At 47.8% G+C, this 16,223-nt stretch overlaps 1 protein-coding gene and 1 long non-coding RNA gene across 2 annotated transcripts in view; one reads left to right on the top strand and one right to left on the bottom strand.

Annotated features, from left to right (window-relative positions):
* Positions 1-16,223, bottom strand: part of LOC120938028 — a 119,444-nt gene that overhangs the window by 87,019 nt on the left and 16,202 nt on the right. Inside the window, exon 2 of the mRNA XM_040351684.1 lies at positions 14,892-15,085. Coding sequence (XP_040207618.1) covers positions 14,892-15,085 — 194 coding nt within the window. The remainder of the gene's footprint in view (positions 1-14,891; positions 15,086-16,223) is intronic.
* LOC120938029 lies at positions 1,108-7,835 on the top strand. The gene is made up of 2 exons (XR_005748774.1): positions 1,108-1,258; positions 7,515-7,835. It is a non-coding gene; the product is annotated as an uncharacterized LOC120938029 (long non-coding RNA).

Here is a 16,223-nt window from a genome sequence, read left to right as displayed (position 1 = left end):
CCCCCCGCCGGGGGGGTCATATCTGTGTGTAGTAGTTGCGGGGAGGAGCCGCGACAGCCGCCAAGGGACCCCAGCAGACCAGGATCGGGGCCACTGTGTGCAAAACAAACTGCACAGTGGAGGTAGGTATAACATGTTTGTTAGTTAAAAAAACATTTTCCTTTACAACCCCCCCCCCCCCAGAACTAGTGTCCCCATTGGAAGATTTCCCTCTATTACTTTTCTGGGGAAAACCCAAAATTTGGGAGCACATTATTGTAACAATATACAACAAAACATAAGACTTTGCAACAAAAGACTTTGGGCCAGATTCTCGTACAGCGGCGTATCTATAGGCGGGCGTAACGTATCCGATTTACGGTACGCCTCCGCAACTTAGAAGGGCAAGTGCAGTATTCTCAAAGCACTTGCTCCGTAAGTTGCGGCGGCGTAGCGTAAATCGGCCGACGTAAGCTCGCCTAATTCAAATGTGGAACAGGGGGGCGTGTTTTATGTAAAATAACCACGACCCGACGTGATTGACGTTTTTCACGAACGGCGCATGCGCCGTCCGTGGACATATCCCAGTGTGCATTGCTCCAAATACGCCGCAAGGACGTATTGGTTTTGACTTGAACGTAAATTACGTCCAGCCCCATTCACGGACGACTTACGCAAACGACGTAAAATTCGACGTGGGAACGACGTCCATACTTAACATTGGTACGCCACCATATAGCAGGGGTAACTTTACGCCGGGAAAAGCCTAACGTAAACGGCGTATCTGTACTGCGTCGGCCGGGCGTACATTTGTGAATTCGCGTATCTAGCTGATTTACATATTTCTAGGCGTAAATCAGCGTACACGCCCCTAGCGGCCAGCGTAAATATGCAGTTACGATCCGACGGCGTAAGAGACTTACGCCGGTCAGATCTAATAGAAATCTATGCGTAACTGATAGACTCAGAGATACGACGGAGTATCTCCTTTGTGAATCTGGGCCTTTGATAATAGACTGACGCATTCTCCTCCAGCAGTGTTGGCTGAGATGGGAGACAGAAATAGGGAAATAATAAAAGTGACTAATCCCAGGATGCGCCATTATCCATGACCAGGGCTTCACTGCCGAGTGAGTCACTAACCTGAAAAGGCATGTAGAATGGGAGATCTGACTTTTCACACTTTGCTTGCTGCGTGTTTGCAGTCAGCGATTTACCCAGCAGGGAAGTTATGACCCGGAGGACAGCGCTGGAGCCTGCAGATTGTACCAGCCAACCGGTAAGGCTGACGCCATATTTCTATTCTCACATTTAGAGGGGGAAGCAGCTCTACTTGAGACCTGCCCATCATTCTGCACAAAGATTATAAAGGGAGGAGAATTTACAGAAGAACACTGGCGTTATTTTTTTATTCTCCTGTTCTCCAAAGAACATTACACACAGCGCACTTGCTCGAGACAAGCGATGGCAAGAGGAATGCAGGGCGGGAGGGGGGGGTATCTAGTGGCCCTCTCCTTGCCAACTATGTTGTCAGATGGCTACAATGTATGGGAGGGGGGCCCTGTCTGACTCCGTAACTGGGCCAGACAGTGCGCTCCACCACTCCCCTGTGGCCACCCAACAATATAGCTAGGAAGGAGATGGCTACTTAGGCTGCATTCACACCTGAGCGTTTTGTCGCCTGAAGCGCGACGCTCAAAAACGCTGGAGGGGAAAAAATACATTATTCCCTATGGAGATGGTTCACATCTCCACTCCAAAACGCCCGACGCTGAACGCCTGAAGCTCAAACAAAATCCGGACCCTTTTTTTGTCGCGCGTATCGGGGCGTTTTGGGCGTTTTCATTTCCCATAGGAAGTAATGGAAAAGCTCGATTCAAGCGACTAGCGCGACAACGAGCGTTTGCTACGGGCGTTTTGACGCTTTAAATCAATAGAACATTTCACCCAGGCAGAAGATAAAAAAAATCTACCAACATAGCAACAAGTGATGTAAAGATGATAATTTTTCCTATTGGCTAAAATAAAAAACGTTGAAGTGCAAAAACGTCGGACGACGCTGTATGCAAACGCGCAAATAAGCATGAATACGCGCGACAAAACGCCCGAAAAAACGACCGCCGCTCAGGTGTGAATGCAGCCTTAAAGCGGGGGTTCACCCCAGAAAATGTTTTAACATTACGTTTTTATTTTATTTTATCCCCGTACATACCGTATTTTCACCGCCGCTTCCAGGTATGTCTTCTGCGGGACTGGGCGTTCCTAATTGATTGACAGGCTTCCGACCGTCGCATACAGCGCATCACGAGTTGCCGAAAGAAGCCGAACGTCGGTACGGCTCTATACGGCGCCTGCGCACCGACGTTCGGCTTCTTTCGGCAACTCGTGACGCGCAGTATGCGACGGTCGGAAGCCTGTCAATCAATTAGGAACGCCCAGTCCCGCAGAAGACATACCCGGAAGCGGCGGTGAAAATACGGTATGTACGGGGTAAAATAAAAAAAAAACAGCCGATTGTCATTATGACAACTCGGCTGAATGTAATGTTAAAAATTTAATTTTTGGGTGATCCTCCGCTTTAATAAGCAGCACTTGTCTCAGATCCAGACACTTGCCCCAGACAACCAAAGGCAAGAGGAATGCAGGGGCTGGGAAAGGTTATCAAGCAACCATCTCCTTGCTAGCTATGTTGTCAGGTGGCTACAAGGTATGGGAGGGGTGCCCTGTCCAACCTCATAACTAGGTTTACAAGGCACACATAACACTTTAGCCCATGTTTCTATATGCTTTGAGCATAAGTAGACAGGGCACTCCCCCGCCCCCCCTGTGGCCACACAAGCAAAGACAAGAGGAATGCAGGGGGGAGGCGAGGTTATCATGCAGCCTTCTCATTGTCAGATGGCTACAAGGTATGGGAGGGGTGCCCTGTTCAACCTCATAACTAGGCTTACAAAGCACAGACACTTTGTCCCATGTTCCTATGTGCTTTCAGCAGAGGAATACAGGGCGCTCCCCCGCCCCACTGTGGCCATCCAACAACATAGCTAGCAAAGACATGGCTACTTCATAAGCAGCACTTGTCTCGGCTCCAAGCTCTTGCCCCAGACAAGCAAAGGCAAGAAGAATGCAGGGGGGGAGCAAGAGGTATCAATTGGCCATCTCCTTGCCAGCTACTGTTCAGATGGCTGCAAGCTATGAGAGGGGTGGCTATTTGATAAGCAGCACTTGTCTCGGCTCCAAGCTCTTGCCCCACATAAGCAAAGGCAAGAGGAATGCAGGGGGAGAGCAAGAGGTATCAATTGGCCGTCTCCTTGCCAGCTACTGTATAGGTGGCTGCAATGTATGGTGGCTATTTGATAAGCAGCACTTGTCTTGGCTCCAAGCTCTTGCCCCAGACAAGCAAAGGCAAGAAGAATGCAGGGGGAGAGCAAGAGGTATCAATTGGCCTTCTCCCTGCCAGCTACTGTTTAGATGGCTGCAAGCTATGAGAGGGGTGGCTATTTGATAAGCAGCACTTGTCTCGGCTCCAAGCTCTTGCCCCAGACAAGCAAAGGTAAGATAAATGGGGGTATTATCAAGCAGCCGCCCCCTTGCCAGCTACGTTGTTGGGAGTGAGAGGGGTGCCCTGTCTGATCCCATAGTTAGGCCTACAAAGCACACATAGCACTTTGTCCCTTGTTCCCTTGTGCATTGAGCATAGGTAGACAAGGCGCTTCCCATCCCCTCGCAGCCATCTGACAACACAACTAGCAAGGAGATGACTGATTGATCAGTGGCACTTGGCTCCAAGCACTTGCTTCAGTCAAGTGATGGCAAAAGGAATGCAGGGGGGTGGGCGGGGTTATAAAGTAGCCATCTCCTTGTCATCTACATTGTCAGATAGCTACAAGGTATGGGAGCGGAGCCCTGTCCAACCTCATAACTAGGCTTACACAGAACTTTGGGCCATGTTCCCATGTGCTTTCAGCATAAGAAGACAGGGCGCTCCCCCGCCCCCTGTGGCCAGCCAACAACATTGCTACCAAGGAGATGGCTAATTGTCTCGGTTCCAAGCTCTTGCCCCAGACAAGCGAAGGCAAGAGGGTTGCGTTGTCAGATGGCTACAAGGGGTGAGAGGGGTGCCCTGTCTGACCCCGTAGCTAGGCTTACAAAGCACGTATAGCACTTTGTTCCTTGCTCCTATGTGCTTAGAGTAGGGGTCTCCAAACAATCTAAACAAAGGGTCGGTTTATTGTCCTTCAGATTATTGGAGGGCCGGACTTTGGCTAGCCGGAGTGGAAATTTTCCTGGAATCAGTGTTATAAAACATCTGGTATTAGGGGGAGGAATAGTGCCCCATTGTTTGTACCATAGGGAGGAATAATGCCCCATTAGTGGTGTCAGTGGGAGAAATTGTGCTTCATTGTTGGTGTCAGATGACAGAATATGGTCTTGTATCAGTGGGAGGGATAGTGCCCCAAGGGCCCGGATAAAGGCTTGCAGTTTGGAGACCACTGGCTTAGAGCATAGGTAGACAGGGTGTGTCCCAAACCCCACCTCCCCACCACACCCCAGCCGCCTAGCGAGGAGATGACCAATTGATAAGTGTCGCTTCCGAGCACTTGCTCCAGCCAGACAAGCGACGGCAAGAAGAACGCCGGGGGTGTGGGGGGGGGGGGAGTATCGAGCAGCCATCACCTTGCCAGCTACATTGCCAAACACTTTACAGCCCCAGTGAAAACAGCAAGCAGGCAGGTAGGGATACATATATTTTATGTCTCTTCTGCAATAAAATCCTGCCTGCTTGCTATTTGTAACAGGGGAACTTCAGTTACGCTTTAACCACTTGCCGACCGCCGCATGTATATATACACGTCGGCAGAATGGCATGGCTGTGCAAAGAGACGTACCTCTACGTCCCTTCGAATTTACCAACGCGCGGGCGCGTGCCGCATGCTCGGTGAGCGTGCCCATGGGTCCCGCGGACTCGTTGTCTGCCAGGTGCCCGCGATCGTCTCACAGAGCGGCAGAACGGGGAGATGCTATGTAAACAAGGTATTTCCTTGTTCTGCCTAGTGACAGGAGAGTGATCTACTGCTCCCTGTGATCAGGAGCAGTGATCAGTGTCGTGTCACTTGTAGTCCAGCCCCCCCACAGTTAGAATCAATCCCTAGGACGCGCTTAACCCCTTCATTGCCCCCTAGTGGTTAACCCCTTCACTGCCAGTGTCATTTACACAGTAATCAGTGCATTTGTATAGCACTGATCGGCGTATAAATGACAATGGTCCCAAAATAGCGTCAAAGATGTCCGATGTGTCCGCCATAATGTCGCAGTCACGATTTAAAAAAAAAAGCGCAGATCGCCGCCATTACTAGTAAAAAAAAAAAATATTTATAAAAATGCCATAAATCTATTCCCTATTTTCTAGACGCTATAACTTTTGCACCAACCGATCAATATACATTTATTGCGATTTTTTTTAACCAAGAATATGTATAAGTATACATATGAGCCCATATTTTTTATATATATATATATATATATATTTTTTTTTTTTTTTGGGGGGGGATATTTATTATAGCAAAAAAATAAAAAAAATATAGCTTTCTTTCAAAATATACATAAGTATATATACGTCGTTTTTTTAAAGATGGATATCTCGGTAACGGCAGCAGCTGCTGCCACAACCGAGGTATCCATCTTTAGCATGAGCGGTCCTGTAAACGATAACGGTGGTCTCCGCGGCGGATTCGCCGCAAGATCACCGTTATCGACGGCAGGAGAGGGCCTCCCGCCGCTCTCCCGTGCCCTACGCCGCTTGCCGGAGCCGTCGGTAGCGGCGGAGGCGATGGGGTCCTTCGGCCTGCTGTGTGGGGATGTGAGTGAGGGCAAGATGGCCCCCACCCGTCCCCATAGCATAGCAGGGTGGAAGTGACGTCAAAACATCAGTTTCGCCCATGCGTCTTAAAGGCACATTTTTTTGTTGTCATTTTTTCAAATGACAAAATTTCCATTTTTTTTTTTTTTTTTTTTAGCATTTAAGTCTAAATATGAGATCTGAGGTCTTTTTGACCCCAGATCTCATATTTAAGAGGACCTGTCATGCTTTTTTCTATTACAAGGGATGTTTACATTCCTTGTAATAGGAATAAAAGTGATCAATTTTTTTTTTACTTTTTTCAGTGTAAAAAAAATAATAAAATAAATAAAAATAAATAAGAAAACAAAAACAATTTTTTTTTTAAAGTGCCCCGCCCCGACGAGCTCACGTGCAGAAGCGAACGCATATGTGAGTAGCGCTCGCATATGAAAACGGTGTTCAAACCACACAAGTGAGGTATCACCGTGATCGTTAGAGCGAGAGCAATAATTCTAGCCCTAGACCTCCTCTGTAGCTCAAAAGATGCAACCTATAGAATTTTTTAAACGTCGCCTATCGAGATTTTTAAGGGTAAAAGTTTGACGCCATGCCACGAGCGGGCGCAATTTTTCAGCGTGACATGTTGGGTATCATTTTACTCCGCGTAACATTATCTTTCACAATATATAAAAAAAAGTGTTTTTTTCCAAAAAAGTGCGCTTGTAAGACTGCTGCGCAAATACGGTGTGACAAGAAGTATTGCAATGACCGGCATTTTATTCTCTAGGGTGTTAGAAAAAAAATATATAATGTTTGGGGGTTTTAAGTAATTTTCTAGCAAAAAAAAATGTTTTAGGCCCCGTACACACGACCAAACATGTCTGCTGAAACTGGTCTGCGGGCCAGTTTCAGCAGACATGTTCGGTCGTGTGTAGGCACGAGCGTGCAGCAAACATTTGCCCGCCGGGCCTTTTCCCAGCAGACAAATATTCCTGGACTTGTTTTAAAACAGTCCGCTGGAATCCTGCCCGCTCAGACATGTACGGTCGTCTGTACAGACCTACCGTACATGTCCGAGCGCCCGCCATCCCTCGCATGAGTCGAATGACTTTGACGCATGCGTGGAAGCATTTAACTGGCAGGCCCGCCCACGTCGCCGCGTCATCGTCGCGGCGACACCGTGGACACGCCCCGCGTATTGTTTACGCGCGGATTTCTGTACGATGGTTAGTACAGCCATCGTACAGAAATCCCCAGCCAGACATGTACGGTGAAAACGGTCCGGCAGACCGCTTTCATCGTACATGTTTGGTCGTCTGTACACGGCCTTAGTCTTGTAAACACCAAATCTGAAAAACACCCAAGGTCCTTAAGTGGTTGAAGCGCAAAAAAATAAAACCCAATGACGTGATCAAATCCCACCAAAAGAAAGCTCTATTTGTGGGGGGAAAAAAAAAGGGACGTTAATTTTGTTTTGGTGCCACGTCGCACGACAGTTAGCTAAAGCGACGCAGTGCAGAATCGCAAAAAATGGCCCGGTCATTTGGCAGCCAAATCCTCCGGGGCTGAAGTGGTTAAGTGCTGGATCACGTTTTTGTTTTTTAAACCGGCGACCATAATTCCACTTTAATTACAGTAAGCCATAACATAAGACGTAAATATCTTCAATAATACCCACCTTTCTTTCTTCTAGGATCACAAAGGATAAATACCTCGACTGGTAAAGTGGAAATCCCTTTAAATGAAATGGAAATACATTGTATCTGACAACAACTGAGCGTTGTACAATGTCGTATGTTCTGCTCTTATTTTTAAACGAAGCAAATGCACACTTACAATTCAGATCTGCAGTAAGCAGACAACATCTATCTCTCTTGTATTGAGCTCATGTCTAATTTGTTGTGCCGCTCTTTGCCTTGTCACTGTGAAGATAGGCGGGTGATTCATTTGTTCGTTAAGTTGCTTCATCAATCTGTCCATCACAGTTTCAAATAAACTTCAATTACAAAACCAATAAGTTAGCGCGGCGGCGCTGACATGTTTCTGCAAAGTATCTGTTACCTCTGGATCGGGGACTTTGTCTCTGATCCTTAAACACTCTCTTCTCTGTAGAATAAATTACCGTATATAGCAGGGCTTTGTTTCTCATAGAATAGGTGCAGGTACTCAACCATGCCACCCCCAGCTAAACCACGTCGAAAGTTGGGTGTAGCAAAATTGCACTAACAGTGGGAGGATCTTAAAAGGGACAATAAATACCAGGAGCAACGTACAGAGTGCAGGGTTCAGGGGCGGTCTACATACAGAGTGCAGGGTTCAGGGGCGGTCTACATACAGAGTGCAGGGTTCAAGAGTGCACTAAATACATAGTGCAAAGTTCAGAGGTGTGCTTCGTACAGAGTGCAGGATTTAGGAGTGGGCTACGTACAGAATGCAGGGTTCAGGAGTGCACTACGTACAGAATGCAGGGTTCAGTGATGCGCTACGTAGAGTGCAGAGTTTAGGGGTGCTCTACGTACAGAGTTCAGGGGTGCTCTACGTACAGAGTGCAGAGTTCAAGGGTGGGCTATGTACAGAGTGCAGAGTTCAAGGGTGCAGTACGTACAGAGTGCAGAGTTCAGGGGTGCAGTACGTACAGAGTGCAGAGTTCAGGGGGGCGCCATGTACAGAGTCCAGGGGTTCTCTATGTACAGAGTGCAGAGTTCAGGGGGGGTCTACGTACAGAGTGTAGAGTTCAGGGGTGCTCTACGTACAGAGTGCAGAGTTCAGGGGTGCTCTACGTACAGAGTGCAGAGTTCAGGGGTGCTCTACGTACAGAGTGCAGAGTTCAGGCGTGCTCTATGTACAGAGTGTAGAGTTCAGGGGTGCTCTACGTACAGAGTGAAGTGTTCAGGGGTGGGCTACGTACAGACTGCAGCGTTCAGGGGTGGGCTACGTACAGAGTGCAGAGTTCAGGGGTGCAGTACGTACAGAGTGCAGAGTTCAGGGGGGCGCCATGTACAGAGTTCAGGGGTGCGCTACATACAGAGTGCAGAGTTCAGCGCTGCACATCACTGAGATGTGCAGCGCTGGAGTTTTTTTCCTGTTACCATCTTATGTTCCATACAGAAGTAACGTCTAGACAACCATCAGGGGCAAACGAGACACCTCTCACTGTCATGATGTAGAGATGTCGGCCGTCATAAAGCACTCAGTTGACGGACATGTTGTCCCATTTGGCATAATCTTATTCACTATGTTCTGTAAATGGATTATTGTTTTATCATACGCATTCTCTGGACTGTGTTGGCCCGTTGGGGCCTTGTCCCTGTTATAAATAAAAAAAAAAAAGAAGTTATCATGCTGATAACAGAAGAACGGAGCAGAAGAAAGCCACAGGACTCAGTTCTTTGAAGCAAGATAAGAAAACACTGCAGATATGCGTATCCAGCTTACATTTCATGATTCGGGTTTACATGTCCATGCATGTATGGTATACGTTTTTATTGAATATTTTTTTTTTTTACTGGATGAAATAACATTTTGTATTTAATTTTTAAATATATAGGGCCAGATCCACAGACGAAGTACGCCGGCGTATCTACTGATACGCCGGTGTACTTTCAAATTTTCCGCGTCGTATCTTTAGTTCGAATCCTCAAACCAAGATACGACGGCTTCTGGGTTAGATCCGACAGGTGTACGGCTTTGTACGCCTTCGGATCTAAGATGCAATACTTCGGCGTCCACTGGGTGGCGTTTTCCGTGTTGGGTATGCAAATTAGCGATTTACGACGATCCACGAACGTACGCACGCCCGTCGCATTTTCTAACGTCGTCTCTAGTCGGCTTTTCCCGGCGTATAGTTAAAGCTGGTATTTTTCGGCGTATACATAGACTTGCCATGTTAAGTATGGCCGTCGTTCCCGCGACGAAATTTAAAAAAAAAATTTTTTGCGTAAGTCGTCCGTGAATAGGGATGGACGTAACTCACGTCTAAGTTAAAAAAATGATGTCCTAGCGACGTCATTTAGCGCAATGCACGGCGGGAACTTTCGGGGAGGACGCATGCGCAGTTCATTCGGCGCGGGGACGCGCTTCATTTAAATGAAACCCGCCCCCAACCCTGCCCAATTTCAAATCCGCCGCCAAAAATACACTACGCCGCCGTAACTTACGGCGCAAAATCGCTGAGGATTCGAAAATGCGCCAGGTAAGGTACGGCGGCGTAGTGTATCTCTGATACGCTGCGCCGTTCTACACGTATGTGGATCTGGCCCATAATCTCACGTATCTGTGTCCACTGGAGGGGTTTTGAATAATCTCAGTTTTGTATATGTATACTGGGAAATTAGTTTAGGGAGGAGACCCTCCACTGGCGCCATTATCCAATTGGAACCGTCACCACTCACACAAATTATGTAGAGTCATTTAAGGTTATAATATCCCGTGGAAAGTGCAGATATTTTTTGGTTCCAGCTTCATAATGAAGATAATCCCGGAGATGAACTGACTCTCCCCAGATTTAATAATGCAGCTGAACGAACGAGTCTTCCCTATCTGGAAATTCATTTCCGCTGCTCTTCCTTCACATATTTTGCAAGTCCACAGAAAGCTCAAAGGATTCCTCATCTCAGCACTAGCAAGCTGTACAAATGTATATTTAATGTGGCTGGTGGGTAATGGCCTAAGATGTTCATTGGAGTTTCTCTTTGAAGCTGTGTGTGTCTTTAACCAATGGCGGAAGTTGTTATATGTATTTTGGGAAGATTAAATAACAAGGGGCCGGATTCAAAGAGATTTGCGCATTATTTACGGAGGCGCAGGGCAGCGTTTTTGCCCTGCGCCTCCGCAAATCTGCTCCGCTGCCCTTGATTCACGGAGCGGAAGCTCCGTAAATTGCGCGGGCGCGCCGGCAAAATGCCCGGCGCAGGAGCACACAATTTAAATGATCCCGTAGGGGGCGGGAATCATTTAAATTAGGCGCGTTCCCGCGCCGATCGTAGAGCGAATGCTCCGTCGGGAAACTTTCCCGACGTGCATTGCGGCAAATGACGTCGCAAGGACGTCATTTGCTTCAAAGTGAACGTGAATGGCGTCCAGCGCCATTCACGATTCACTTACGCAAACTACGTAAAATTCTAATTTCGCGACGCGGGAACGACGGGTATACGTAACATGGGCTGCCCCTGCTAATAGCAGGGGCAGCCTTGCGCGAAAACCGCCGTACGTAAACAACGTAAATTGCGTACGCAGGGCTCGCGCAACGTTGTGAATCGGTGTTAGTATGCAATTTGCATACTATACACTGAGCACAACGGGAACGCCACCTAGCGGCCACCGCAAGAATGCAGCCTAAGATATGCGGGCATTAGAGCCTTATGCCGCGCAGATCTTAGGCTGCAGTCGGCGTAACGAGGTTCCTGAATCAGGAGCACTCGTTACGCCGGGGCAAGTAAGCAATTGCGCTGTGTAACCTATGGTTACACAGGCGCAATTGCTTCTTGAATCTACCCCAAGGTGTTCAAATCAAAGAGGAATAGAGAGACGTGATCTTTTTATAGCTAGGTCAGTGTATTTAGCTTATTAACACTTCAGCCCCGGACCATTATGCAGCTTAAAGACCAGGCCACTTTTTGTGATTCGGCACTGCGTCGCTTTAACTGACAATTGCGCCGTCGTGCGACGTGGCTCCCAAACAAAATTTGGAGTCTTTTTTTTCCCCCCACAAATAGAGCTTTCTTTTGGTGGTATTTGATCACCTCTGCGGTTTTTCTTTTTTGCGCTAGAAATAAAAATATAGCATCAATTTAAAAAAAAACTCAGTGGCCGCGATTCAGATACATTGTCGTATCTTTGAGCGGGCGTAGCGCATCTCATATGCGCTACGCCGTCGTAACATTGAGAGGCAAGTACTGTATTCAGAAAGCACTTGCTCCCAAAGTTACGTCGGCGTAGCGTAAATGGGCCGGCGTAAGCCCGCGTAATTCAAAGTAGCAGGGCAGTGGGCGTGTTGTATTGTAATGAAGCGTGACCCCATGTAAATGCATGGCAGATCGAACGGCGCTTGCGTGGGCATGCTCAGAATCACGTCGCAAATACTCCCTAAGATACGTCGGCTCAATGCTTTAGACGTGAACGTAACTTACGCCCAGCACCATTCACGTACGACTTACTCAAACGACGTAAAATACGACGCAGTTCCGACGTCCATACCTTAACATGACTTACCCCTGCTTTATGAGGGGTAAACTTACGCCGGATGTAAGCCTTACGTAAACGGTGTAGCTAAATCCGGCCTGGCGCAAGTACGCTCGTGAATCGGCGTATCTAGGTCATTTGCATATTCGACGCGTAAATCTACAGAAGCGCCCCTTGCGGCCAGCGTAAATATGCACCCAAGATACGACGGCGTAAGGAGACTTACATCGGTCGTATCTTTCAAAATTCAGGCGTATCTCAGTTCCTGAATAAACGCAAAGATACGACGGCGCGCATTTGGACTTACGACGGCGTATCTGGAGATATGCCGTCGTAAGTCCTTTCTGAAATCGGGCCTATATTTTTTACTCTAAAAAATACCCCCAAAAAATATATATTAAAAAAAATATTTTTTTCCCCTCAGTTTAGGCCGATACATATCCTTCTACATATTTTTGGTAAAAAAAAAAATCGCAATAAGCGTTTATTGATTGGTTTGCACAAAAGCTATAGCGTCTACAAAATAGGGGATAGTCTTATGGCATTTTTATTAATATTTTTTTTTTTACTAGTAATGGTGGCGATCAGCGATTTTTTTTCGTGACTGCGACATTATGGCGGACACATCGGACACTTTTGACACATTTTTAGGACCATTGTCATTTTCACAGTGAAAAGTGCTATAAAAATGCACCGAATACTGTGAAAATGACACTGGCGGCGAAGGGGTTAACCTGTAGGGGGTTCCTGTGCTAAAGGGGTTAAGTGTGACCTAATTTGTGTTTCTTACTGTAGCTGGACGTGTGACGTCACTGATCGTCGTTCCCTATGACAGGGAACAGACGATCAGTGACGGGCTCACTAGGAAGAACGGGGAAGGTTTGATTACACTCACCTCTGCCTGTTCTTCCTCTCTGTGACCCGATCGCGGGACACCGGCGGCAATCGGGTCGGCGGGTCGCATGGGCGCGGTACGGAGCACAGGACGGGGTCGTGAGCGCGCCGCCAGCGGCGCGCTCGCGACCCGCGGCTGGGCTTCTTAAAGGGGACGTACCTGTACGTCCATATGCCTAGCCGCGCCATTCTGCCAATGTAAATAGTCGTGCGGCGGTCCGTAAGGGGTTAAAAAAAAATCAGATTTTTTTTTTAATTTAAAATCAGATTTTTTTATTTTTAATCAAATTTATTTTAATAAATGGCTTTTGGAGTAAAAATCTATCTAAAGATAGTTTTCTATTTAACCACTTCAGCCCCGGACCATATTGCTGCTCAATGACCGGGCCCCTTTTTGCGATTCGGCACTGCGTCGCTTTAACTGACAATTGCGCGGTCGTGCGACATGGCTCCCAAACAAAATTGGCGTCCTTTTTTCCCCACAAATAGAGCTTTCTTTTGGTGGTATTTGATCACCTCTGGGGTTTTTCTTTTTTGCGCTATAAACAAACAGCAACATTAGCGCTGCGTTTACACCTAATACCGATGCGGCTCACAGCAGGGGTCCTGTGCGTCCCCGTTCAATGTTTCAGGCCAGATTTCAGCCTAAAACGGACCAAGAGACACACATGGCTCCTGTGCAAATCCGCACTGGAAATATGTGAAGCGGCTCCATAGAGAGCCAATCAAAATCTCCTGCTATTGCGAATTGGATGTGGCGAGACCGCATCCAATATGCAATGGTGTGAACCCAGCCTAAATCTCCCAGCAGCAATAGACCCCTGGCGCAGCAGTAGATCCCTCCTAGCAACAATTGACCTCCCTAGCAATACAGCCCCCCCCCCAGCAACAATAGATCTCTCAACCAGGAACATTGGACCCCCAGCAACAATAAATCCCCTTTACAACAAAATACCCTCCCAGCAACAACAGACCTCCATCAGCAACAATAGACCCCATCCTGCAACAGTAGATCCCTCCCAGCAACAACTGACCTCCCCAGCAACATAAGAAGCCCCAGCAACATAAGAAGCCCCAGAAACAATAGATCACCCGCCAGCAACAACAGACCCTCCAGACCACCCCAGCACCCCTTCAGTGATGAGGGGGCCGGAACTGCATTTGCATGCTTTCCCGCTGAAAAAAAAAAGCCTTGTTTTTGTACAACGTTAAATTAGTAATTAATTATCATTATAGTTTGCATATTATGGGCCAGATTCACAGCGGAGATACGACGGAGTATCTCAGATACTCCGTTGTATCTCTCAGAGTATCTATGCGACTGATTCATAGAATCAGTTACGCATAGATAGCCCTAAGATCTGACAGGTGTAATTGTTTTACACTGTCGGATCTTAGGATGCAATACCGCGGCCGCCGCTGGGGGGAGTTTGCATTGTAAACCAGCGTCGGGTATGCAAATTAGTAGTTACGGCGATCCACGACGGTTTTTAGCGTTCGCTACGTCGCTGCTAGTCTAGTTTCCCGTCGCAAAGTTAGTCGTCGTTTTTGGTGCCCTAACTTTACACAGCACACGTATGTGCTGTATAAAGTATGGCCGTCGTTCCGGCGTCGAAATTTGAAAATTGTTCCTTCTTGCATAAGACGTCCGGGAATACGGAAGTACGCTACGCACGTCGCCGTTCGAACAAATGACGTCACTTCGCGCAAAGCACGGCTGGAAATTCAAAAGGGAGCATGCGCAGTAGGTCCGGCGCGGGAGCGCGCCTAATTTAAATGGCACACGCCCCTTTGAATTACGCGGGCTTACGCCGGAGGCCGCCGGCGGAAGTTTTCTCACAAGTGCTTGGTGAATCAGGCACTTGCGATGAAAACTTGCGGCGGTGTAACGTTTCTACGATATGTTACGCCGCCGCGATTCTACGTGAATCTGGCCCTATATCTTTCCTTTACTAAAAGTCCAAAACACCCAAAAAGGAAGAGTAACCCCCCCTACCAGTGTAGTTCAGTGAAGATGCTTGTGAAGCCAAGGTCCAGGCACAGCTGGAATCCTCCTCCTCCTCCAATGTTCCAGTTGGGGGTTCCGGCTGAAGAAGACTCTTTGATGGATCATATGTACAGGAAAGGTCCAGCACACCGCTCGAGGGAGAGGATTGGCTGGCTGCTGCTGCTCCCGATGGCTCCATTCTCCTGCCATGACAAACAATAAGAAATCTTAGAATGGAGAAAGTACACCGATCCTGCAGACAAGCATCACCAGAGAGCCTGATTGTATCAGAAAACACATACAGTGCCTTAAAAAAGTTTTCACACCCCTAGAAATTTTCCACATTTTGTCACGTTACATCCAAAAAACGTAAATGTATTTTATTGGGATTTTATGTGATAGACCAACACAAACTGGCACATAATTGTGAAGTGGAAGGAAAATGATAAATGGTTTTCAACGTTTGTAGCAAATAAATATCTAAAAAGTTTGGCGTGTATTTAGAGGTCGACCGATATGGGTTTTTCTCTGGCCGATGCCGATATTTAGAAATCAGGGCGGCCGATGACCGATATATGATGCTGATTTTTGCGGCCGATATTTTAGGCCGATTTTTTTTGGTGGCACTGGCTTGTGGCACTGGATGGCACTAATTGGCACTGGAAGATGGCACTAGCAGAAGGCACTTATTGGCACTGGCAGGTTGCACTGGATGGCACTGAAAGATGGTACTTACAGATGGCACTGATTGGCAGGTGGCACTTATTGGCACTGGCAGGTGGCACTGATTGGCAGATTGCACTGGCAGATGGCACGTGGCACTGGCAGGTGGCACTAACAGGTGACACTGGCAAGTGGCACTGACTGACAGGTGGCACTAATTGGCACTGGCAGGTGGCACTGGGTGGCAATAGTTAGCACTGGTTGGCATTGGCAGGTGGCACTGATGGTTTTAGTTGGCACTGGTAGGTGGCACTGGATGGAAGGTGGCACTAATTGGCACTGGATGGTGGCACTGGTATTGGCACTGGCAGGTAGCATTGGCAGATGGCACTGGATGGAAGGTGGCACTAATTGGCACTGGTATTGCCACTGGCAGATGGCACTGGATGGCAAGTGGCACTAATTGGCACAAGCACAAAAAAAAATGGTGTCACCCAACTCAGTACAAACCCCCTCTCCCTCCAGTATAGACACACCCCCCTGCTACAGACACCAGAGAGCTGTGTGTGTCCCACGAGCGCGGGCCCCTCCTCCTCTGTGGGCGTAAACAGAGAGGAGGGCCGCCGCGCTGGGTGTACCAAGATGGCCACGGCTCCGGAGCTAGGCCGAAGCCGTGGT

This window comes from Rana temporaria, chromosome 4 (assembly GCF_905171775.1).
Source record: "Rana temporaria chromosome 4, aRanTem1.1, whole genome shotgun sequence".
NCBI lineage: Eukaryota > Metazoa > Chordata > Amphibia > Anura > Ranidae > Rana > Rana temporaria.
The sequence above is the reverse complement of the archived record's forward strand: the minus strand, read 5'-3'. Positions and strand labels throughout refer to the sequence as shown.